The 26,167-nt window shown below is 35.8% G+C and overlaps 2 protein-coding genes across 2 annotated transcripts in view; one reads left to right on the top strand and one right to left on the bottom strand.

Annotated features, from left to right (window-relative positions):
• Nucleotides 1-26,167, top strand: part of ERO1B (endoplasmic reticulum oxidoreductase 1 beta) — a 56,680-nt gene that overhangs the window by 5,361 nt on the left and 25,152 nt on the right. Inside the window, exons 2-6 of the mRNA XM_072647547.1 lie at nucleotides 87-206; nucleotides 12,221-12,304; nucleotides 16,904-16,945; nucleotides 21,613-21,695; nucleotides 24,882-24,955. Of these exons, the coding sequence (XP_072503648.1) occupies nucleotides 87-206; nucleotides 12,221-12,304; nucleotides 16,904-16,945; nucleotides 21,613-21,695; nucleotides 24,882-24,955 (403 nt within the window). The remainder of the gene's footprint in view (nucleotides 1-86; nucleotides 207-12,220; nucleotides 12,305-16,903; nucleotides 16,946-21,612; nucleotides 21,696-24,881; nucleotides 24,956-26,167) is intronic.
• Nucleotides 9,591-26,167, bottom strand: part of GPR137B (G protein-coupled receptor 137B) — a 147,152-nt gene continuing 130,575 nt past the window's right edge. The window contains exon 7 of the mRNA XM_072647549.1: nucleotides 9,591-10,172. Coding sequence (XP_072503650.1) covers nucleotides 10,154-10,172 — 19 coding nt within the window. The 3' untranslated portion in view covers nucleotides 9,591-10,153. The remainder of the gene's footprint in view (nucleotides 10,173-26,167) is intronic.

Below are 26,167 nucleotides of genomic sequence, written 5' to 3'. Positions count from 1 at the left end.
TTCATGACATGAAACTAAACTTCAACTTTGTTTACTTAATTTGAATAACAACTTATATCGAACATTTATTTATTTATTTATTTTAGCTCTCCGGAGTCCTAGATGATTGCTTGTGTGACATAGAAAGCATTGATAGCTTCAACACCTATAAGATCTTTCCTAAAATACAGAAATTGCTAGAACGGGACTACTTTCGTTATTATAAGGTAAGATTGCTTAGAAACACTCACAGATGCTCCATACAAAGAGCCAACTATGTTCTCAGAAATTTAAATCTTTCTGCATTTGGATCTGTTCTGAATATGAATGACAATTGGTGTTTATTTTGAGCATTGGGCCATATTAATTCTGTCTAAACTTGGAAAAACATGTGTAATCTTATGAAAGCTTTGGCCTGTGAGTTCAAAATTCAGGTTCTAATTTTGGTATATTATGAAATTCCTTTGTTTCTTAATTTTCTTGTTGAGAAGATGAGGACAATAGGGAGGGGCAATTCTGTCACAGAGGTGCTATGAGAAAATCCAAGAAACATTTTTTCCTTTTAGCAATAAAAAAAACCCAACACATTTTCCCCCTGGATAGTCAAGGATTTAACCCTTAGCCCCAGACTTTACATTTTAGCATATTAGTGGGATTTTTTCGAAAATCTAAGTACTTCCATACATCCTGAGACCATGTACTTAAGTAATTTAACTGTCCTTTTATGACTTAGGTCTAACATTATGAATATTAGTTATTGTATTATGATAAAGACATTTTGACACTTTGAATTCATGATCTCATTAGAATGGTCACAATACCTTCCTCCATGTTCTTTTCTCCTGTGTTATTCTCCTGATTCTTTTAATATCTTGGGTTTAATAACTGACTCCTAAGGGCCAGTAGGACATTTGAAGGCATTCAAACATTGGGTTCCCTCTTGGTACAGAGAAAAAACTAGAATCGGGACTGGGTGGGAAGGCAAAGTGGAAAGGAGATGTAAAAGCTGGAAGTTCACTACAGAATATGTCAAAAACGGGGGGCATCTACAAAGTGATTTGTTTTATGTTGACTTCATGCCAGTTATGCCCTCCTTGCTCCAGGGCATTGCCATGGAACCAAACAGATACTAGTGTTGCACTTGGGATGTCTATCTGTCATGTTTGTCTCTACCTTATGACTGGCTCACCTATGTTTCTGCTCTTGCATTTCTTCAATAATATCTTTTATTCTACTCCCAGAGAAGTCATTGGCAGTAATTTGCCACATCCTACTTGTGCCTGCTATGGGTCTTTTCATTGCCCATTGAATAAATTGTAATTTAGCTTCTTCTGAGATTGAGGTGCTTGCTGTTTTGCACCTATATGGTATCACTTAAAAATATTGATATCAAGACGTCTCTTTTGATGGCATTGAGCAATTTGGAATCGTTAAAAATTTCTAAATTGCAAAATTTCTAAAATAGGATCTAGCTCAGTATTCTCCTTAGTCCTTGACCACTTCATTGTCATTGAACAGGACCTTTCCTTCCTTCCTTTGTTCCTTCCTTCCTTTGTCTGTCTATATACATACTCATACATACACACATGTTGTATACATGTACACATGTATGTGTGCATACCTTATATATGTGTATACATGCACACATATAAGATATATGTATATGTGTGTATGTATATGTATACACACATATATAAAAGTTGATGAATTGGGTTGCCTGTCTAGCTGCATTTTATCCACTTTGTTTTTTCAGTGTGAATGTCTAGGCCAGTCTTAATCACATTATTGTGTATTTTGCTGAGAAGTCTTTGTAATTTTCCCAAGCTTAATGTAATTAATAGAATACTGTTTGTGAAGTTTTTATGGCACTATCAAAAGGCCTTAGTTATGTGAGCATGTCTTCTTATTTTACACCTCATTTGATGTCAGTAATCAGTGGCTCATTGAACAAAATGATCATAGTCACATCTGTCATGGGTTTTTGTATAATTTTAATGTGTTGAAACATCTTGTTTGGGTAGAGCTTTCAAGAGTACATTTGCCTTTCTCAGTCAATTTGCAAAAATTAGTAAACTAAATAGAAACAGTACAATCTTTTATTTTGTCTTTTATTTTATATGTTTATAGGAGTAGATAGTTATATCTTCTCTGATGTTGCCACCACCCTGGTACAGGCCCTGATAACTCATACTTCAACTGTTGTAATAGGCTGATGGTGGATCTGCCTGCCTCCTAAAATCTGCAGGTCCAAACATGCCCCCCTTCTACTCAAAAAAGCTATAGTTGCTCTTTTTCGATTGTAAGATCAAATACAAAATCCTCTATGTGTTGTTCAAAGCCCTTCTTAACCTAGCCCTCCCTATCTTTCCAGTCTTCTTAAACCTTACTACCCCCAATATAGTCTTCAATTCAATGACATTAGCCTCCTGGCTGTTCCACAAACAAGACATTCTATCTCTCAGCTCCAGGCATTTTTTTTCTGTCCGCTGTGCCTGGAATATTCCCTCTCTTCATCTCTACCTGCTGACTTCCCTAGGTTCTTTCTAGTTTCAACTAAAATCCCATCTTCTATAGGAAGCCTTTTAGAACCTCTCTTAATTCCAGCCTTCCCTTTCTTAATTATTTCCTATTTATCCTGTATATAGCTTATTTGTACACATTTCTTTGCTTTTTGTCCCCCATTTTAGATTATGAACTCTTTGAGGGTAGAGGACTGTCTTTTGCCTCTTTTTGTATTGCTAGTACTTACTACAGTGCCTGGTACATAGTAGGCACTTAATAAATGTTTATTGACTGACAAATCAACATTACCATTGTTGATATGATAAGCATGGCAGTGCCCAGTTCAGAATCTGTGATTATGAGACCTAGGCTGAAGGCCCCCACTCTGCCTACCATTCCCTACCTACCCACTCACAATAGCTTCACTTATCTTTATCCCACTCTACCCTTTTATTACTTTGTGCCTCATGGAATCCTTGTTCTGTTGTTAATAAACTCGTCTTCATAATAGACATTTGCCCTCCTCCTGAGAAATTATTTGGCATATAGGGTTTAAATTATTAAAAGTTAAAACTGCATTAAGGCTTTTGGGATATCTTGAATAATTTATGTTTCATTTTTTTTATGTATGTGTTGTTTCCTCTCAAAAGAATGTAAGCTTCTTGAAGACAGGTACTGGTTTTCTTGTGTCCCTAGTTCCTAGCGCATGTTAGGCACTTATTAAAAGCCTTAAAATTGAGTTTTCTTCACCTCTTAGTTGCGTAATAACAAAGATACTGTGTGCTGGAGAAAATAGTATGGGAAACCTGACTGTATATTGCTTACATTTTCATCAAAGATACCTTCATATATATATATGTGTACGTATATATGTATGCTATATATAGACTATTATCCAACGTTTAACATGAGAAGGCAGATAAATGAATGGTTATTATTTTCTCAGTCATTTTGGGAGGGATGGGAAGGAGGGATAAAAGCCCCTTTTTGAGATAGTCTGAAAATAATGCTTCCCACACTGTCATGTATAGGATGCTTAAGGTTCAGACATTCTTCCAAACTAAATATCCTTGAATTACGGTACCCTTTTCTTATGTAATGTGTAATTATTGTGATAGATAGTACGTGATCCCCCTCTTTTATAGATCTCTGTAAAGACACTGGCCAACCTCTTCTATTTACCATTTGTTGTCTGCCTTTCTGTTTTCCTTTACAGATGGTTTAGGGGTGATCTGATTTCTATTGTGCAATATCTTTACAGATTCTTTTAACCTCAGATACTTTTCTAGAAACTAATACTATTTATAGCCTTTTCTCATTTCCCTTTGTAATGTTTTGCAAATGAATTTGTATTCTAATCATTGTTGTCTTTAATGTTTAATGTCTCTGCAAGCAGATAAAAGGTATGAGGCAGTTTCTGCCTTCTTTTGGCCTTCATGTGTTGAATTTTAGACGTTTTTAATTCATTAGGAACTAAAAATAGTCATTGATTTTACTTTTCTTCATTCCTCATTTTTTTTGGGACAGCAACTTGTTTAGATAGTTTGGAATTGGTAGTCACATTTGGTATTCTCTCATCTTTAGCTTTTCTTCTAGTGTAGTTTTTGCTTTCATCTTTAACTAGTTGGTGATGTCATTACACATGCACAGTTGATTCTGAAATAGCTACTACTTTTCTCATCAGTTACCCCTGTCTGTAAGATCTGTTCAGTTTTGGTTTTTATCATACCCTTGCCAGTCCTTGTTATTTTATTTTTTATTCTGAATTTAAACACCAAAAAATAAAAATAGCACTTACGTCCATACAGCAAAACACAGAAAAAAGAAATCCTTTATGAAACTGTGACACCTTCCATTTTAAACCACTTGCTTTAAAAAAAAAGAACGACTTTGGACATAGTTTACAAAACTGTCCAGTTTGCCTGTGCTGTTTTGAATTTCCTTATGTTCATTTCTGTGCATTTAAAAAATGTTAAATGGATCTTTAAAATTTTTGTAGTACTATTGCCAGTCTCTCCTTTCCTCTGTTAATTTTTTTTCAGTCTTGATTTTGTTGCAGTATTTCTTGCTGTTTCATGGAGTCATTGATTTCTGTTCATTCTATTCTAGTTTTCAGGGATTCCATTTCTTGAGTCAGATTTATCACTTCCTCATCCAAGCTACTTATTCTTCTTCTAATTCTTTCTTATCTCTTGCTTCTTTTCTTCTAGATATTCATGTAGTCCTTATAGAAAATCCATTTTTTTTCTTTTGAATTCTTGTTGTTATTATGGAGTTAGATTTGCAGTAATTTTCAATACTTATTTCATATTTGGTTTACTCATTTTATCTCTCCAGCTTTAGTTTGCAAATTGGAACTTTATGCCAGCACCATGCTCTGCTCCTTGCTATACTTTTGGGAGAGGGAATTGGCCTTACTTGTTCTTATCCTGAGTCCCCTGGGTTCTTGTGCTGACCCCTTCTATGGGTTAGGCCTCCTTCAATCTTTGAGGTTCAGACCCCTGGGCCTATGGTGTACTGGGCTGAACACTGTGCTGGCCCAGCTGCTGCTAACCCTTCCCTCTCTTTCCTCCCTTCTACCCCCAACCTCCCTTCACTCTGGGGACTTCCTCAGAGGGGCTCATTACTTTTGTTGCCTCCAGACATAGAACCTGGCTGGCTTCCAATCTCTGGTCCTTCTGATGTGTACCTAACTTGAGGAGCACCATTCCACCCCACCTCCCACCCTAGACTTCTGGCTGACCTTTTGTGAAGCTCTGGGACAAAAGTTCTCACTTATTTTGGTTTTTCACTGGACTTTTTGATTGTTATTTGGTCTGGTGCAAACTTTACGGTTTTGCTGGCGTGCATATGTGGGAACTGGACAGCTTGCCTTTTGTGTAGGCAGCCATCTTGGCTGGAAACCAGCCAGTTCTCTTCTTAAAGTATTGATGATGTAAGATATGAGGCTTTTGAGTTGTATATAACTCTAAATGAAAGCAAATATAGGAGTTACCTTTGTACAGTTATATACAATCAGTCCCATGGCCTTGGCTGACCCTCCACCCCAGCCCCCCTTCCTGTTGAATTTTGCTGAGAGGTATGGCTTTATTGTGCTGTATTAATGTTTTTAGGTGCTACTGATTCATACTGGAAGCTGTTTGCCTCTTTTATCTGGACTTTTCTGTCTTTTACATTTAAACAGGAAAACTGTTAATATGCCTATGCCTTATATACTTATATAAGCATCCCCTACAATATAAACTCCTTGAGAGCAAGGGCTATTTTCATTTTTAATCTGATATCCCCAATTTTTAGCACAGTTCCTGGCACATAGTAGGTGAATAAATGTTTTATAAATTGAATTAAAGGGCATTTACCATACATGTGGCCATTTGCCCTTCCATATATTGTAGATGTTTTGCTCCTATCTCTGATGCTAGCTCTCTTCTTTATTGTGTCTTCTATTTACTGCCCTCCTCATAATTTAGAACTAAGAACTCATTGCAGTCTAACCCAAAACTCACGTGTATATCTCCTAAACAATATTCCATTAAACAAACGTTAAGAACTTGCTATTTTTAAGGTCTTGTGCTAGTGATAAGAAGATGCTTATCTCCATCACTAGAGTGGCTGTTGACAGCACCCTTCATGAATTCAGAATCATACAATCACAGAATTTGAGAAACATCAAAAGAATCTCCACCAAAACATACCCTACAAGTGGGAGTCCAAGTCTGACTTAAGAACTCCAAGGAAAGGGAAGCTTTACCATCTCTCTAGGCAGCCTGTTCTACTTTTGGACAGCTCACAGTGTTAGGGAATTTTTACTGACATTGAGCTTCTTTGCAATTTCCACTCCTACTCCAGGTTTCACGCTCTGGACCCATATAAAACAAATCTGTGCTGTCCTCTGAATAATAACCCTTCGTATACTTGAAGATGGCTGTCATCTTTCCCCTGAATCTTCCCCTTTCCAAGTTAAATATGCCCAGTTCCTTTAAAATGATTCTGATATGACATGAACTAAAGCCTCTTCACTATCCTGGTTGTCTTCCTCTGATCACTCTGTATTTGTGTCCTTAAGCTCTGGCATCCAGAACTGAGCCCAGTACTAAAAAGGAAAGCAGAGTACAGTGTAGTTATGATTTCTGTAGTGCTAGAGGGGCATACCCCTCCTATTGCAGCCCAAGGTAGCATTAGTTTTTTTGGCTGCCACATCACACTATTGGTTTTTATCGAGCTTGCAATCCACTGAAACCAACAGATGTTTAATAACAACTCCTGTCTATGCCTCTTTACTCACTACTTGTGTATTTGATCTTTCAACCTCAGTTCAAGACTTTTTATTTATCATTACTGTTTCATCTTTATGAAGTTCAACCCAATATACTCTAGCCTTTTGAGATCCTTTTTTGGGGTTCTTGACTCTGTGATCTCTTGTATTGTTTTTCTTTTGTGTTTTTTTTTAAATTCGAGGATACCACCTATGCATTTATCTAAGACAGGGATGGGGAACTATAGTCCTCTGGGTTCTCAAGTGTGACCTTCACAGAAGTATTTTATTAAGGGGATTTATTCTGTCAAGTCCAGATTCAAAGGGTTCACTCTTGGTTCTGCTCATTTCAATCTTCATTATTTCATGCAAGTCTTTCCATGGTTTTCTAAAATCAGCCAGCTCATCATTCCTTATAGCACAGTAGTAGTTCAGTGCAATCATATACCACGTTTAGCCCAAGTTGATGGGCATCTCTTCAATTTCCAGTTTTTTGCCACTACAAAGAGAGCTGCTATAAATATTTTAAAACATACAGATTCTTTTCTCTTTTCACTGATCGTCTTGGGGAACAGATCTAATAATAGTGGTATTGCTGGGTCAAAAGGGTATGTACGCAGTTTTATAACTCTTTGGGCATAATTCCAGATTACTCTTCAAAATGGTTAGAACAGTTCATGGTTCTACCAGTAGCATATTAATGCCCCAGTTTTTCACATCCCCTCCAATATTTGTCATTTTCCCCTTCCATCATTTTAGCCAATCTGATAGATGTGATGATAGTTGTTTTAATTTACATCTTTCTAATCAATAATGATTTTCAACATATTTTCATATGACTATATATAGTTTTGATTTCTTCATCAAAAAACTGCCTGTTTTCATATCCTTTCATATCCTTTGACCATTTATCAGTTGGGGAATAACTCATATTCTTGTAAGTTTGACAAAATTCTCTTGTATTTAAGATATGAGACCTTTATCTCAGAAACTGTTTATAAAATTTTTCCCCTAATTTTCAACTTCCCTTCTAATCTTGGCTACATTATTTTTATTTATACAAAATCTTTTAAATATATTGTGCCCATTTTACATCTCAGTGCTCTCTGTTTCTTATTTATTCACAAATTATTCTCTTATCTGTAAGTCTGTTAATGTGTTCCATGTTGTAATTTTCTTATATCTTCCTTTATATTTATATCTTTATATCCATTTTGACCTTATCTTGGTAAATGGTATAAGATATTAGTCTACCCAGTTTCTGCCAGACTGCTTTCCAGTTTTCCCAGCATTTTCCCCCAATTTTATTAATTTATTTGTTTTCAGTTTTCACCAGTCACTTTCATAAGTTCCAAATTTTCTCCCTTTCTTTCCCACCTCCCTCCCTAAGACAGCATGCAATTTTATCTGGGTTCTACATATTAAACGTATTTTTACATTAGTCATATCAGCATTGTTTTAACCCAAATAATGTATTTTTATCCCCAAAATTTAAGTCTTTTCATTTGTCAAACACAAGTTTGATTTGATTTTACTATAATCATTTACAACTCTCTTATGCTGATCCACTTTTCTATTTCTTAGCTAGTACCAGATAATTTAGATACTTACTGCCTTATAGTTTAAAATGTGGCACTGCTAAATTTCCTTCTGTTATATTTTTCCTATTAATTCTTTCGATATTCTTACCTTTCATTCTTCCAAATAAATTTTACCATTATTTTTTCCAGCTCAGTAAAGTAATTGGGGTGGCACTGAATATTTGCTTAGAATTGAATATTAGTTTACAATTGTCATTTTTACTATATTGGCTCTGCTCACCCATGAGCAATTAATATTTCTCTAGTTATTTAATCTGACTTTATTTGTATAAAAAGTGTTTTGTAATTATGTTTGTATAGTTCCTGGGTTTATCTTGGCAGGTATGCTCTGTATTTTATATTGTTTATAGTTATTTTAAATGGTGTATTGCTTATTATCTCTTCTTGCAAGATTTTGTTGGTGATGCCTTGCTGATGATTTAAGTGAGTTTATTTTATATCCTGCTACTTTGCTAAAATTAATTGTTTCAACTAACTTTTTAGTTGAATCTCTAGGATTTTCCAAGTATATTGTCATATCATCTGCAAAAAAGAGTCTTAACTCATAACCCATTCTGATCCCTTCAGTTTCTTTTTCATTTCTCGCTGCTAATGCCAGCATTTTTATTACAGTATTGAATAATAATGGTGATAATGGGCATCCTTCCTTCACTCTTGATCTTATTGAGAATTCTTTCTAGCTTATCCCCATTACAAATATGCTTGCCGATGGTCTTAGGTGCTTTTTATCATTTTAAGGAAAAATCCATAATTCCACATGATTTTACTACATTCTGAGATTGCATATGTGTTTAGGTAATTTATTAAAGAAAGATAAAGTTATTTCAGTAACAAGGTCAAAAAATTAAAGAGAGGGGAAAGGTCTTTAGAAGTCACACCTGATCTGACCACTGGCCTCAAGAAAGATCTACTCCTAGTCTTTATGAGCTGTTTCTTTTGATAGTGTTTTCCGTTCTTTTTTTTTTTTTTTTTTTTGTCTTAACAATTTTGAGGTTGTCTCGGGGACCTTTTGATTAGTGTTTCTCTGATTTTTGGAGCTTTTGAGCAATTTTTCCACATGACGCTTGGTATTTTTTGCTTTTCTTTTTGGAGCTGCCACTTCATATCCTTTGTATGTCTCTTACAGATGGCTTTTTCTCCAGTGAATTTCTGTCTTCTTTTCTCCTCTCTGTCTCTTCCCAGGAAACCTGGGAAGATCCCTGTCTGGTACCACCCACATACTGAGACAAATTGCAGTTCACAAGACTACAGAAGAAAGTTGTTTAGTTTTTTTTTTAATTGAAGAAAGGAAAGAAGGAAAAATGGAAGTTCTTGATTGTGTAGCCATTAGATGCAAAGATCATCTGTGTAAAATCCTAGTCACTTATAGTCCCCAGTATGATAGTTCCTTTCATTGATGTCTTTTATGGGCCTTGTCTTTATCCACCACCTTAGTCTTTCCTTGGGCCCTGTGGCCCTTCTCCCCCTCCCCAGACCCTAAGTTGTTTTCTTTTGTTCACTGCTTACTGCCTGCTACATATAATTCATGACTATACTAGATCATTAGATCAGTAGTGTGGAGCTGGAAAGGATCTCAGAGGTCATCTGGTCAAACCTTCATTTTACATATGAGGAAACGTGCAGAGAATTATGTGACTTATCTGAGATCATTCAGGTAGAAAGTAGAAGAGCCTAGATTAGAATCTAGGTGTTTGGCTTTAGAGTCACTGTCCCATGTTGTGGAATGGCTTTCTTTGTCCTTGCTTGCTCCTGGGGGATAATTCTAGGTGTTGGTCTCTGCTGTTCTCTTTGACCCCCACTTGGTGAATCTCACATTTCACAGGGCAGCTACCTTTCTGTAAGAGGAAGACAAAGTCAAGAACTGTTATTCAGCTTATTGTCCACCAAAGGGACTATCTTCTCATGCCACTGCCCTGGTTCAGACCCTCATCACTTCTTACAGAGTCTGTTGCAATAGCCTCCTTATTGGTTGCCTTACTTCAAATCTGTCTGCTCTCCAATCCATCCTCCATATAGCTGCCAAAGTAATTTCTTAAAGCACAGATCTGACCACTTCACTCCTGTAAAATATTGGCTGTAAGATCAAATAAAAATTCCTTTTAATCCCCTTTGAAGCCTGACCCCAACACTCTTTTCCATCCTTATTATAAATCAGTCAGTCAACAAGCATTTATTAAGCACCTTCTGTGTGCTAGGCATTGTGCTAAGTGTTGGGCTTACAAAGAAAGGAAAAAGGCAGGCTCTGACCACATGGATCTCACACTGTAATGGGGGAGACAACATGCCAATAACTATGCACACATCAGATATATAGAGGTCAAAGTAGGTGTAATATCAGAGGGAAGGCACTAAGTTTAAAGACGACTGGGAAAAGGCCTCTTGCAGAAGATGGGACTTTAATTCAGACTTGAAACCCAAGGAGCTAGGAAACAGAGATGAGGGAGGTGTCCAGGTGTGGGGAGCAGCCAGTGAAAAAACCCAAAGTTGGGAAATGGAATGTTAAACGTGGGTTAAACTTTATGGATGAGCTTGTTATAGTCAGTGTAGATGTCATTTTGTTTTATTTCTCATTTTTGATTTTCAGTTAGTAAAATAATTTGTTTTATCATTTAAATTGCATACCGTATCTTTTTCTCATTATTCTTTCTATTTTAAAAAAATAACTGATCCTTTGAGGAATTGATGTTCTTACTGTACATAGACAGCTGACTGAGGGATAAGTCCTACATCAATAGCAAGCCTTTTCCTGTTAAAATATTTTGTGTTTTATGGCATTATTTGATGCTCACCATGACCATATTATATTATGTATGTTCATGATATAGGAATGTAAAGCTTTCATAATCTATATGTTTTTGACTTCTCTCTTTTCTTATAGAACAATGCTTTCCCATGTTTCTCCCCTATTCTTACCTATTCCTACTTTTGTATTGAAGTCACCAAGTATCAGAGTGTGTTTGTATGTGTATGTATTTGATTTGGAATGTCTTATCAAGTACTTTATAGAATTTCTTTACCATGTCATCTCATCAGCTGACAGTGATTAAGTTGTAGCTGTTTTCATGGATTTAAAAAAATACTTCAGTATTATATTATGTGATGACCAAAAATCGCTTGAAATAATGCTTCTTGTTTCCTCTGGGAGGAAACATTTTGTGAATACATTTCTTTCCTTCAAGAGGTACCTGTGACCTATCCTTTCATTTGATTGTAATGTCCTTTTTTTCCTCTCTAAGGTTTTGTTTATAATTCAGCTCCTTCAGCAATATGTACACTCATTGATCAATGGACAAAAATCTTAGATTTATAGTGCTGGCAGTCAAATTGGTCTGTTGATGGTCTAAAAATTACTGTGCAATCCATAACACCCTCCATCCCCTTTCCTTTCACTTTGCCATTATTACTGTAGAATCAGGAAATCATCCTGAGTTTCATGGGTATCCATGGTTAAAAAAAAATTATCGGGTAGTTATTTTACTGGTGTTCTACTTCTCTGTAATTTGTCAGGTTGGGCCTCAGAAAACAGAGCCAATCTTTTACTGGGGCTGTACTCACATTTCTTCTTAGCATGTTAGAACCTGCCAGAATTTAGTCTCCAGTGGCTGAGCCTTTAAGAACTTAGGGTTATCTACATACAGTGATGAAGTTTCAGAGTTTTGACTTTGTGCATTGTTTTGAAAAACACGATGGAAAAACATCCTGTTAGCTCTATTTTCTTTACTTCATGTTTATTAAAGAAGACTAGACTATGTAGTTGATTGAGAACAATTGTCTTAAATTAGGTATTGTTTTGAATAAGATCTGTGAATCTAATTTGATGTGTATTTTTTTGTTTTTTGACTAATATTTTCTATTCTCTTTGTCTCTTTATTATTTTTTAAAGGTTAATTTGATGAGACCATGCCCTTTCTGGGCAGAAGATGGCCAGTGTTCTATAAAAGACTGTCATGTGGAACCCTGCCCAGAGGTATAAAACTAAGTGGGAAATAAAGTATTGTGTTCCATATATAAAAAGCTCTACTTATATATCAAAAAGGCATAAATCTTTTGCATTATTTTTCTGTTAAAAGTGATGTATTTATTTATATAGTCTCATTTATCTCCTTATCCATATTTGTACTAGTTGGTTTAGAATTAGGTAGTATGTGGCCCTCAAACAGAGAAGCTAAATGCCTATCTGGGGATTAAGTAATAATTTTGGCTGTATTGATCTAAACTATGAAGTTAATATATTTTATATGTAAAAGAAAATAATTCAGTAGCACTATCTGGTTCTTATATTCAATTCTGAAAAGAAATTTGAAATTATTTTCACATATTGGCACTTTAGGATAAGAGTATTCAAAATTTTTACTTAAGCACTAATATGCAGAGATAATTAAGAACAAGCAGATTTTAGAATCTGCCTTTACTTATCTATCACAAACAGGTAGATTCTTTCCCCTCAACTCTAACTAACTAAAAGATGTGGTCCTATCACAGTTACTCCTTTCTGCACCTTTTCTCTCAAACACTATTTGTTTTTCATGAAAATAGAAAAAGGACATTAAGATGAGTAAAAATATTGGATGGGGGAGACCACTTAGAAAACTTATTGGCTCTAATTCTTTCCTTCAGAGTTATCTGGAAGATGCATTTTCAAGTTATTCGTGTGTTTTAGTGTTCTTGTCTGCTTCATATTAAAACCAGATCCCTAATGGGATATTTTGTTTCAATATGTAGATATTTTAAACGTTTTAAAATATTGTTGCTTATTTAAATAGCTATGAAAATTTTTGTTTTAGTTCACTATTTAGAAAATCATTTTATTCTTGCTTATTTTCATAATGTACTTAAGGTAGAATTTGCTTTTTGTGATAAAAAGAAAAATGGCGAGGCTTGAATAATTCAGGTAATTTTTCTTTGAAGTTTACATTCTGCTCTCTAGTATTCACACTATTAGATAGCAAGAGTACTGTGGATCATAAATTTCATACTTAGAAGTAAACTGAAGTACAGAGAGATTAAGGACTTGCCCAGGATCACATAGTAAGTATCAGAGGCAGGTTTTGAACCAAGTCTTTCTAATTTCAAATCTAGTGCCCTAGCCATGCCTAAATAAAGCACACAAATAATCCAGAGATTTTATTTTAATTATTAGTTTCATCTTCCTCAAATGGGTTAGGGATGATCAGAAGCCTAAATCCAGTCTAAGAATCAGAGGATACCCATGGATCTTAATGCCTAGCATTATAATTTATTGATTTATCATTTTATAAAACAAATTAGAATCCACATGGGACTTTGTTTGGATAGCTCTGTGATTCTATCAATCTAGGTACTTCCTCTGCTTCTGCAGATTGTTACTTTACTGCCTTTACTCATTTTCTTAGATTCTTGTCTATAACTTTTCATAAATCTCCTCCTTAACCTCAATTTCACATGAAGAGGTAGGTCTTCTTGCCAAGGAAAACTTTTGTATGTGCACAAGTGATCCTGTTCCATCCGTTTTTCTCCAGCAGATTGCCTGTTTTATTATCACTGTTCTCTCACTTAACTTCAATTTCTCCCTGTCTACTGACTGCTTCCTTACTGCCTATAAATAGGCTGACTATAGGAAAAGAACATTTATTAAGTTCCTACTGTGTTCCAGGTATTCTGCTAAAATGCTTTCCATATATTATCTCATTTGATCCTTGCACACTCTGGGAAATAGGTGTGGTTATTATCCCCATTTTATAGTTGAGGCAACTGAGGCAAACAGAAATTTATTTACTTTCCCAGGGTCACACAGCTAGTAAGTGTCTGAAGTCAAATGGAAACTCAGGTTTTCCTGATTCCAGGCCCAATTCTCTATCTTGTGAAACCATCTAGTTGCCCAGGAATGATTCCAGGCAGAATAATAACTTTCATGGTGAAGTTGCTCTTTCATGGTCATGGTGGGGCTGAAGTATTCCTCAGTGATGACCCTGTGTGGTTGTCTTTCTTTAATGGTGTGGGAGAATGTCTGAGTGTACTAGGCTATTGTTGGGTGATTTGAGAAGAGGTCACTTTATATGAGTGTCTCAGTCTTTTTCATTCCTGTACCCTTTGGCTTTCAGTAAACTTCCCTAAGCCCCCTGTTCTATATGCCATGAAATAGAGTCTGAATTCTACCATGTACATTCGCATAAGAAATAAAGAGATTAATTGCAATTAGATAGCATATGTATTTACCAAGTATTCCTTGTAGTCCCTTGACAAGAACTCCTGTTTTAGATGAAGATGGAAGGATTGGAGAATTCATTTAGGTCACGGGGTTCAGAAACTATCCTTAGCTTTTTGATTTGGAGGAAGTTTGTCTAAAATTAGTAGGATACTTTTTTGCCAAGACGTTTTATACTTTTTCCTCTGATTCTAAGGATCTAGTTAGTTTTTCTTTGAAGATTTCTTGAGATATATGTAGGCTCTATTTTTGGTCATGCTTGCAGGTAGTCCAATCAATGATTTTTAAATTTTTTCTCATTTTTTGCTATGAAATCCTTTTCCTTTTTTTCCCCAGTCTTTTGACTTTGTTTTACTTTCTTGTTGTATCATAAGGCCATTGGTTTCTCTTTGGCCCATTCTAATATTCAAGGAGTTTGTTGCTTAGGCAAGGTTTTGTACCTCTTGTACCAACCTGTTCATTCCTTTTCCAGTTCTTTTTTCCATGACTTTCATGTCTTTTCCAGTTTTTTCTCTAGCTCTCTCATTTCTCATTTCATTTACAAAAATCTTTAAAAACAACAACAAAATCACTTGTTTCATCTCTTCCTCAAATTTTAATTGATTTTATGTCCTACCTATATTTTTCGTTAAGGCTTTGCTTACTGATGTTTTGGAGTTATTCACCTCTTTTGGCTTTGTGTGTTGAGCATACCTGCCACTAATACTTTTTTAAGGTGAGACTTTTTTTTATTTGCTCCTTCTTCTGCTTGCTTCCTGATTGTTGCCCTCCCTTGCCTGTCCCCTCCCGGTCTGAACTCTCTAAGTTTTTGGCCTAGGTTTGGGTCTGAGCAATAATAGACTGCTGCTGGACTCAGCTACTGTTAGCCATCTGGAAGGCCCTATTGGTTCAGAGAGACAAAATTGTAGGCTTTTCTTTCATCTGGAATTTCTACCATGGTATTTTTCTGCAGGCTTCATTCAGACTGGGCTAAGACTTGGAACTGAGACCCTGTTCTGTATCTCCAGTTAGAGCTACACTGCTGCTTGCTTGGTTCTAAATTTATTCCTCTCATGGTATATCTCCTAGGACCTGTATCCCCACCCTACCTCCTAATACCATGCATGGACATAGGTCCTCTCCTCATTCTACCCTGGATCTGTTCTCATACCCTGCTCACAATATCTTGATAGAGGTCTGAGGCCGCTCAAGGGCCTCTCCCATGAGTTGGAGTACTCTGTAAGGCCTCATACTCCTGGGCAGACCCCCCATCATCACTACCCCAGAACTTTCTGTCTTCCTGTGCCATCTTGGACTACAAAAATGACTCACTGGTAACTTTTTCTTGGATTTCCCCATGGGGATTTAATCTGGTGCATTTACTAAATCTCTTTGGAGAAGTTTGGAAGATGAACTTAGCACACTTGACTCTGCTACTCAGCCATCTCAACAGCATAGAATTTAGCTAAAGGTGACTGTATTTGAAAAATTCATTGTAATTCATAAATCTGTTCATTTGGGGCTAAGAACTGTCATAATAACTTTATGAAGAAATCTTGTAAGTGAATTTACTTGATTCAGTTGTCTTAATTTTTTTATTCTTCATATAGTTAGTAAATTATAGATTTGTTTAGTAAATTATTGAGTTTTTGACCACCAATCCCAGCTAATTAATTTCTTACAGCAAAAAACCATGTCTAGCAGTAAAATAGGTGTAAATAAAAATTGGATAGACAGCATGTCCTAGTAGAAGAAGAGCCAATCTCAGGGTCAAGACAACCTTGGTTTAAGTTTTGCCCTTGATACATATTGACTAAGTGACTCTGACCAAATCACTTAACCTCTTAGTCACTCGATAACTCTCTAAGACTGTAAGTTACGTAATAGTAAGTTATCTCTGTTGGTAGAGGGAGTTTCTTCACTGAGGGTTCCCTATGCTCACAAAATAATAGGTCCAAACAAAAATTAAAATATTTAAGAAACTTTCAGCTTCTTTAGATTTCCAGTTTTTTGAGAGGGTAGTTTAAATAACCCAACTTTTTGGTAAGAAATTTAATATTTATAAATAAAGTTAATAAGTTCAAATAGTTCAAATATGAGAATGGCATCCTGCCAGAAAGATGTTGAGGCACTAAATTAGAATACCTGGTCTCACTGTGACTACTTTATGCCCTTTAAGTATGTCATTTACATACCTATCTAACTTGTACATTTCTAAATGAGAAACTATACATGTTACCTTCTGCTTCAGGAGATAACAGAAAACCATTAGACTGTTGATCTCCCCCATTGAAGAAAGGTGCTTTGTGAATTTAAAATCAGATAGTACTGATCATGTGAACTAAATGTATTTTTTGAAAATATACAAGAAATGAATATACTGCTGTTTGTTTTCCTTTGAAGAGCAAAGTTCCAATGGGAATTAAAGCTGGGAGTTCTAATAAGGTGAGTCATTTTTTTCTCTGAACTAATCCAGTTCTTTTAATTGAGTAAAATCTATCACTTATTTGCTTATCTTATTAGTGACAGCTTTTGAAATTTACAAAGTTAGTGGAGAGTAGAGAGAAGTTTTGCTTTATGTTTCTGTTACATCTCACAAGGACTGACACAAGCCATAGGATTTTAGGAAGAGTAATTCTGTTGAAGTAAGATCAGAAACTCACCCGAGCTCTCCCCCAAGCCCTTCAAAATACCTTTAATGACTAGCCAAAGTATAGAGCAGCAGAACCTGTAAAAAGATGGAATGAAATGTTTTCCAGCCCAGGACAACTTAGAATTTTGACTGGAGAGGTCTCTTGCTTCAGAGTGAAATAGAAGTGCTATCTAGCACAGGCCACGAAAGAGCAGACTGGGCCCCAGCAAACCATGAACAGGCCTCGGGGTGCCTGAATCAGTGGCAGCAGTGGCAGTTTCCAGACCTCTCAGCCCACAAATAGGAAGGAATCAGACCACAGGACAGAAGGAGATGTACAGGGGTACCTTTGCTAGCACCATGGGCAGGACTCTGTTGCATTGCCTGTACTTGGTTCAGGGTTGCAGTCATGCATCTCAGTCCCGTTGTGAGGGGGAATACTAGCACAGCAGAGCTTGTGGCCACAGGGAACCTAGTCACAGTTCCAGGGCTGAAAAGAGTGCTTGTGGTCTCTCAGAAAGCAGTGCATAGTACAGGAGAATAGTAAACACACCTCACCCTAGTTCATACATCTTGGAAGAGCCAGAAACTTACAAGTCCCCAGAATTACCTCTGAAGACAGCTGCACAAAAAAATCTGAAGTTTGCGACAGTGCCCCCTTCACTTGGGAAGCAGAGAGTGCCACTTCAGCAAAGAGTTAAAAGTCAAGAAATAGGCTGGAAAATGAGCAAACAGCAGAAGAAAATTCTGACCATAGAAAGTTAACTATGGCAACAAGGTAGATCAAAACACACACTCTGAAAAAGACAACAAAGTCAAAATTCCTGCATCCAAAACCTCAAAGAAAAATATGAATTGGTTTCAGGCCATTGAAGAGCTCAAAAAGGATTTTAAAAATCAGGTATGAAAGGTAGAGGAAAAATTGAGAAAAGAAGTGAGTGATGCAAGGAAATTCTGAAAAAAGAATCAATAGTTTGGTAAAGGAGGAACAGAAAAATACTGATAAAAATAACACTTTAAAAAACAATAGGACAAATGGAAAAAAATATACAAAAATTCACTGAGGGGAAGAACTCCTTATAAAGTAGAAATGGAAATGGAGGTATGAAAGCTCACTGAAGAAAATAATTCCTTAAAAGTTAGAATCAGGCACGTGCAAGTTAATGACTTTGAGACATCAAGAAATAATCAAAATCAAAAGAATGAAGAAATTGAAGAAAAGTTGAAATATCTCATTTGAAAAACACTTGATCTGGAAAATAAATCCAGGAGGCATATTTCAAGAAATATTGGACTATATGAAAGTCATGATTAAAAAAAGAGCCTCGACGTCATCTTTCAAGAAATTATCAAGACAACCTGCCCTGATGTTCTGGAAACAGAGAGTAAGATAGAAATAATCCACTGATCGCCTCCTGAGAGAGATTCCAAAATGAAAACTCCCAGGAATATTATAGCCAAATTCCAGACCTCCCAGATCAAGGAGAAAATATTGGAAGCAGCCAAAAAGAAACAATTCAAATATTGTAGGGCCACAGTCAGATTTAGCAGCTTCTACGTTACAGAATCAGAGGGCTTTGAATATGATATTCCAGAGGGCAAAGGAGCTAGGACTACCAACAATTGCCTACCCAGCCCAACTGAATATAATCCTTCAGGGGGAAAAAGTGAATATTCACTGAAATAGAGGACTTTTAAGCATTCCTGATGAAAAGACCAGAGCTGAATAGGAAATTTAACTTTCAAATACAAGATGCAGAAAGAAGCATAAAAAGGTAAATAGGAAAGAAAAATCATAAGAGATTTGATAAAGTCAAACTGTTTATATTCCTACATGGGAAAATGATATTGACAGCTCCTAAAAACTTTCTCATTATTTCAGCAATTAGAAGGAATTTACATAGACAGAAAACAGAGGTGTAAGTTGAATGTGATGGTATGATTATCCAAAAAAAATAATATTAAGGGATGAAAAAGAAGAATGCACTGGGAGGAGGGGAATGGGAGAGGTAGAACTTGATAAATTATCTGACATAAAAGGGGCCTGAAAGAGATTTTACACTGGAAGGAAAAATGGAGGAAGAGGGAGAGAAGCACGTGAACCTTATTCTCCTTGGAATTGGATCAAAGAGGGAATAATATACACACTCAGATGTAGAAATCTTTCTTACCATACAGGAAAGTAGGAAAGGAAAGGGATAAGAAAAGAGGGGTGGGAGGTGGGCTGATAGAAGGGAGGACAGTTTTGGGGAAGTCAGAAGCAAAACACTTTTGAGAATGGACAGGGTAAAAGGAGAGAGAGTAGAATAAACAAGGAAAATAGGATGGAGGGAAATACATAGTTGATAATTGTTACTGTGAAAAAAATTTTTTACAGTGAGTTTCTCAGATAAAGACTTCATTTCTCAAATATATAGAAAACTGAGTCAAATTTATAGAAATAAGAGCCATTTCTCAATTGAGAAATGATCAAAGGATATAAAAAGATACTTTTCAGATAAAGTAATCAGAGGTATCTATAGTCATATAAAAATGGTCTAAATCACTATTGTTGATAGAAATACAAATTAAAACAATTTTGACCTACTACCTCACACCTTTCAGATTGGCTGATATGACAAAAGGAAAATGACAAATGTTGGAAAGGATGTGGGAAAAATAAAACTCTAATTTATCATTTTGGAGAGCAGTTTGGAACTATGCCCATAGGGATATAAAACTATGCATATACTCTTTGACCAAGCAATACCACTACTCTATTTTTATCTTAAAGATATAAAAAAGAAAGAAAAAGAACCTATGTGTACAAAAATATTTATAGCAGCTCTTTTAGTGGTGGCAAAGAATTGGGAATTGAGGGGGGATTTCTTTTAACTGGGAAATGACTGAATAAGTTGTATATGATTGTGATAGAATACTATTGTGCTTTAAGAAATAAGTAGGATGTTCTCAGAAAAACATGGAAATACTTACACGAACTGATACGAAGAGAAATGAGCAGAACCAGAACATCATATGCAGTAATAGCATATTGTATGATCATCTACTGTGAATAACTAAGCTCTTCTCAGCAATACAGTGATTCGATTTACTTTTAGTTTTCAACATTAACTTCCATAAGATTTTGAATTCCAAATTTTCTCCCCATCTCTCCCCCACTCCCATCCCAAGATGGTGTGTACTTTGAAATAGGCTATTATATCTGCGTTTATGTTGAACCTATTTTCACATTAGTCATGTAAAGAAGAATTAGAACCAATGGAAGAAACTATGAAAAAGAAGAAAAACAAAAAAAGAGAGCGTGAATAATATGCTTCAAACTGCATTCAGACTCCATAGTTCTTCTTCTGCATGTGGACAGCATTTTCCACTATGAGCCCTTTGAAGCTGTCTTGGATCCTTGCAGGCAATACAGTGATTCAAAATGATTCTGCAGGACTTAGTGAAAGGTGCTATCTGTCTCCAGAGAAAGAACTGGTAAAGCCTGAATGCAGATGAAAGATACTTTTTTTAAACTTTCTTTCTTTTTCTTTTTTTTTCCTGTGTTTTCTTTCACAGAATGAATTACATGGAAACGTGTTGTGCATGACTACACATACATAACCTATATCAAATTGTTCGCCTTCTCAGTGAGGGGGGAAGGGAGAAAGGGGGAGAATTTGGAACTCAAAATTAAAAATAAAAAGGCAAAATTGTTTTTACATGTAATTGGGAAAAAATAAAATATCTAGGATTTTTTTCAAAAGAGTAATTTTGACCCTCAAAACTAATTCCTTTTAAGCAATGGCCATTTAGTGGAAGTAATGTGTTGTTTGCCTTATTTCCTTAAATAGTATAAGCTTTTTGAAGTTACTAAGGCTTGACATTCTGGTACCCCTTGAAAAGATTACTGTTCTTTGCTGAGCTCAGTGTCACTACCTTGTCACTAGAAAACATTGTGCACCTTGCCAGATCAGTGGGTAACCCCTGTCATCCAGATATAGTTCAGTCTTCCATAGCAGTTAATCATGCTGTCATTTCCAAAGTTAAGTTCTAATTAGTAGTAAATAGTTGTGTCTTTTGAGCAAGATACTCTTCAAATGGGTGTAAAGTATAGATTTTCTGAGAATTTCCAAGTATTTACTTCTTTTCTATTTTTTATGTGGACTGCCTAGTTTGAGGGTATTCAATTTTATTTTTTTCCCCAAAGTAAAATGTCCTCCACCAAAACCTCTGAAATGTGAACATTTACTTTTTAAATTGAGCCAGAACTATCAGCTAACAGGATTAGCACAAAATAAGTCTGTACTTTGTCAGGTTATATTTTCTTACAGGCATGTTATGATTAACTTTGTTCTGAGATTTTACTTATGGGATGATACTGAACTCAGTTCCATCATTCTGTACACTGACAAATTTATTCTGCTTGAATACATTTTTAATTTGTTTTAAAATATTAAATAATAATTATCACTGAATTTACCTATCAATTTTATTGCAGTATTCAAAAGCAGCAAATACCACCAAAGAAATAGAAGACTGTGAACAAGCTAATAAACTAGGAGCAGTTAACAGCACATTGAGGCAAGTTGTATTTAAGTAGCATTCCTTTTTGTATCAGAAATCTGTTTTTTCTTGTGATGTACACAAGAATTTTTGTCAAAATCTAATTAAGGTTCCCATTAAAGTGCCAACTAATATTGAAGAATGGTAGGATAGGTTACAAAATATCAAATAATAGCTTCCTTTGATTTGCTTGTGTGTTTATGTGTGTGAATGTATGCATGTACACGTGTAAATGCTTACATATATTTTTTGACTAAAATATGAATTCTAGCTAATGTTTGATAGCCGAAAAGGTCCAAAGTTGACCTGAAGGAGCCTGCCAGTTTCACTGGACCAGTAGGTGGCAGCAGTAGCCTAGTTCAAGGGTTTCTTCTCATCAGTGACTAGAGAGGCCAGTTAGAATTGAAGAGTCCCTAATTCACAAATGGAACAAATTGGCAAGTTAGCAAGAGAGCTTTAGCAGGTAAAAAGGAAGAAAAGACTCGTAAATAAGTGTTAAATTCTGAGACATTAAGTCACTAGATTTGAGGATTGGCAGATCAGCAGAACAGACAGAACAATCAAAATGCATTTAAGTACCTGCTATGTATGCCAGGCATTATGATGAGTGAGCGCTAGGACTGCAAATACAAAAGGCTTATGTTCTAATTGGGAAGATACCAAACACATAAAAAAGTATATACAGAATGAATATAAATGAACACAAGGTAGTTTGGAAGTGATGCAGCTTGGAGCATGAGACAAGGCTTCATGAAATAGGTGGTGATGATTAAATTTCATCTTAAAAAAGAAGGGGACTCTTTGAGGCAGAGTACCCTCCAATCATGGGGAACAGCCAGGACAAAGGTGTGACATAGGTGAGAAACAAAGAGAAGGCCAGTTTAGCTGTATGGGATAGTGTGGAAGAGGGAGTAATGTCCAGTGAGACTCTAAAGATAGGACCAGGTGTGAAATGTTTCAGAGGCTCAGTGGAAAAATATTAGCTTATCCTAGAGGCAGTAGGCAGCCATTGGTCATATCTATACCTAAGGAAAATTACTTCAGTAGTATGTATAATGAACTGGAGTATGGTGAGACTGGGAGACCAATAAGGATGCCTGTTGCAGTCATCCTGATGAGAGATAATGAGGGCCTAAGCAAATGCAGTGGTTGTCATTGAGGAGAGGGGGTCAGATGAGAAAGATTACAGAGGTAAGAACAACTGATTTGGCAACTGATTGGATGTATCAGGTGAGGAAGCTCAAGGAATCAAGAATAATGATGTGGTGATGAACCTGGGAGACTGGAAGGATGATATCCATATATTAAGCACTTGGGAAGTGCCAGGCATTAGGTACCATTAGGTGTCATTTATTAGGTATGAAGGATACAAATACAAAGAATCTCTACACTAAATGAACTTAGATTCTAATGGGGTAGGTAAATACATTAAAAAACATATACAGCCTGAATATAAAGTTAGTAAATACGAATATATATGAAGAGCTTATATACCAGGTGGTTTTGGAGGGAGGGTACCAGCAGTCAGGTCAGGCAAGGTGTCATGCAAAATATTTTCCACAATCATTTAAGAGAAATTTGAAAGGAAAAAGTGGATGCTGAAGCATAGGTAAGAAGAGAGTACATTCCAGGTATGGAGGATAGCAGTAGGAACAAAGACATGTAGATGGGAAACAGAATGTCACAAATGAAGAGTACCCACAGCAGCCTCTATGGATATGCATGCATATTTCCAGGGTAAATTTGCAAAATATAAACTTTCTTTCTCAAAGATGAAACAAAGATATTTATTCAGATACCAGAAAGCCAGTTCCACCATGATAACAACAAAGCTTCTACACATAACCAGTAAAGGGAGCATGGCCATCCCAAGCTTTCCCTCCATTAAGCCTCCCCACAAGCAAGCTCCCTTAGGCAAAATCTCTCACTCATGCTAGCTGCTCTGCTCTGCCTCCTCTCTTTCCCTTCCTGCTGCATCCTTCCTGCTCCCCCCATTCAGCCAGCTCCCCCCACCATGGGCTTCATGTGACTCAAGCTATGGGCTGGGTCAAGGCTCAGGTCACATGGGCCTATTAAGGGGCAGGGAAGATCTTCAAATTCCATTACTATTACAGAAGACCAGTTTGGCTAGATTGTAGAATATGCTAGAGGTAAGTAATGTCCATTAAGGTTGGAAAGGTAGTTTAATACCAGGTTGTGTAGAGCATTAAAAGCTAGATTGAGGAGTTTACATTTTATCTTAGAAGCAATAGGAATCCACCCAAGTTTGTTTTGTAGAATAGTCAGTGTCCATTTGTAATCTGGATTAGAGTGGACTTAGATTTTAGGCAGAGAAACCAATTAGGAGGCTGATGCTAATGAGAAATGTTGAGGACCTGAACTAAATTGGTTGCTGTGTGAGTAGAGAGAAGGATTTGGAGGTGGGAGAATGTTGTGAAGGTACAAACAGCAAGATTTGGCAACTGATTAGATATGTGAAGTGAGGGAGAATAAGGAGTTTAGGAGCATACTACCAAATGAATGTTGTTGCCATCAGTGGAAAAAGAGAAGTTTGGAAAAGTCGAGCATTTGGCGGCAAAATTAATGGTTTCAGTCTTAAACTTCTTAAAATGAGTTTAAGGTGTTCCTGGTGAATCCATTTTTGAAGTGTCTAATAGGTAACTAGTCATAGAAGGGACTGAAGCCCAGGGGAGAGACTGGGGCTAGATTTATAGCCTTTGAGTGATATGCATAAATATGGGAGTTTTTGAGTATAGAATCTCTACAATAGAAGAGGGCCTACTAGAAAACATTGAGGAATACACAATTAGAGGTCATAAGGTTAATGAACTTATCATCTTTACATGAGCTTATTAGCCCTTTGAAAAGAGACTCAGGACTAGATAGGTAGGAGTTGTATGTGTATGTATATTATAAAATGATGTCTGCCAAATAAATTATTATGATTGGTATCAGTGATATTTTTATTGTAACTTCACTAGTTTTCTTTATATTATACAAGTTTTTATTGCCATATTTTTCATGAAAAATACGTTATTATTCATTCTTTTACATTACTACTGCCTAATTTATTACAGGTCAACTAATGGATGAATTTGTAGCTTGAAAATGACTTTTTAGAATTATACTAAAAAATCTGATATAGAGACAGGGAAAATTTCAAATCTAAATTAATTTATTTTTCTTTTGACTTCTTCCCTGTAGTAATCAAAGTAAAGAAGCTTTCATTGATTGGGCAAGATACGATGATTCACAGGACCACTTTTGTGAACTTGATGGTAATAAAATAGGCCTGTTTAAATTATATCAAATTTAATTTTCATTTTAGAAAGTAAATTATTAAAAGGGGGGGTCATATATATAGTGTAGTGGATAAAGAACTGTTCTTAGAGCTTAGATCACCTTTGATCTATAATGGCTGATTTACTCTGACAAGTAACTTAATCTCTCTCATTGTCCCAGGTAGGTCTCTTAAAAGTGTAAACTTCAGATAATGTGCAACCTGTATTGGTAAAGAGTTTTCTTCATCCGACTCTTCCTTGTACTAGTGAAGTCACAGGTCTAGTCCCTGTCCATATCCCCTCAATCAGAGGTACCAAACTCAGTGCTGGCTCAGTGATCCCTGAACGTAGATGAAGTTTAATTGGGAAATGCTCAACAAAATAAAATTCAATATGTTTTAAATAAAAATATGCTTTAAATCCATGTTATGTGGATTCAACCTTCAGAAAACAGTCTAAATTTCTGTTTTTTCTTCCAGTTTTCTGAAGGGTAAAAGGAAACTGAAATTCAAGCCTACTTAGAACAGTTTCTTGAGACATCACATAATATAATAGAACTTTATTAAGGAATTCCTGAATGACTTTATGGCTCTGAACAAATGAATGGTCACATAAGAGCTTCTAAAGTGATTGTACAGTTTTGTGAATGGGGAAGACGAGAGGAATAGTTTCAGTATAAACATGAACACATAAGAACCACACTTCATAGCACATTGTATAAGATTACAGTATGTTATATACTAGGTATTGCGCAAAGAAGAATGCTAAAGAATTAAGAGTAGGTCATTTCTGTTAGATATAAACTAAAAAACAATCATCTGTTGAATAGCTAGATAGTTCAGTGAGCAGCCGAGGTATTTTATGTTCTTTAGTTGTTAACCAATAGCTGAGTTACTCTCATTTTCTTAAGAAATGTTTGAAGAATACATTTATATGATCATATTTCTGTGAAAGCAAACCTTCATATCCAAGCTAGTTATTGAATTTGTTTCTCTTGATTTTTCCAGAATGAAAAAATATTGCTAAAAACTTTTATTTTTAATACTTTTTACTACTCATTTCTCTGATTTTAGAGTGAAATCCTGATTATTTTCTTTTGTCCTTTTTGACAATTTAGTATAGTTTTTAAAACACGTTAGCTAATAATAGCTAACATTTATATAGTGTTTACTATATGCCAGGCATTGTGCTAGACGCTTTACAATTATT

The sequence above is a fragment of the Notamacropus eugenii genome, chromosome 2 (assembly GCF_028372415.1).
Source record: "Notamacropus eugenii isolate mMacEug1 chromosome 2, mMacEug1.pri_v2, whole genome shotgun sequence".
NCBI classification, from domain to species: Eukaryota; Metazoa; Chordata; class Mammalia; order Diprotodontia; family Macropodidae; genus Notamacropus; species Notamacropus eugenii.
This window is presented reverse-complemented; position numbering and strand designations above follow the sequence as displayed.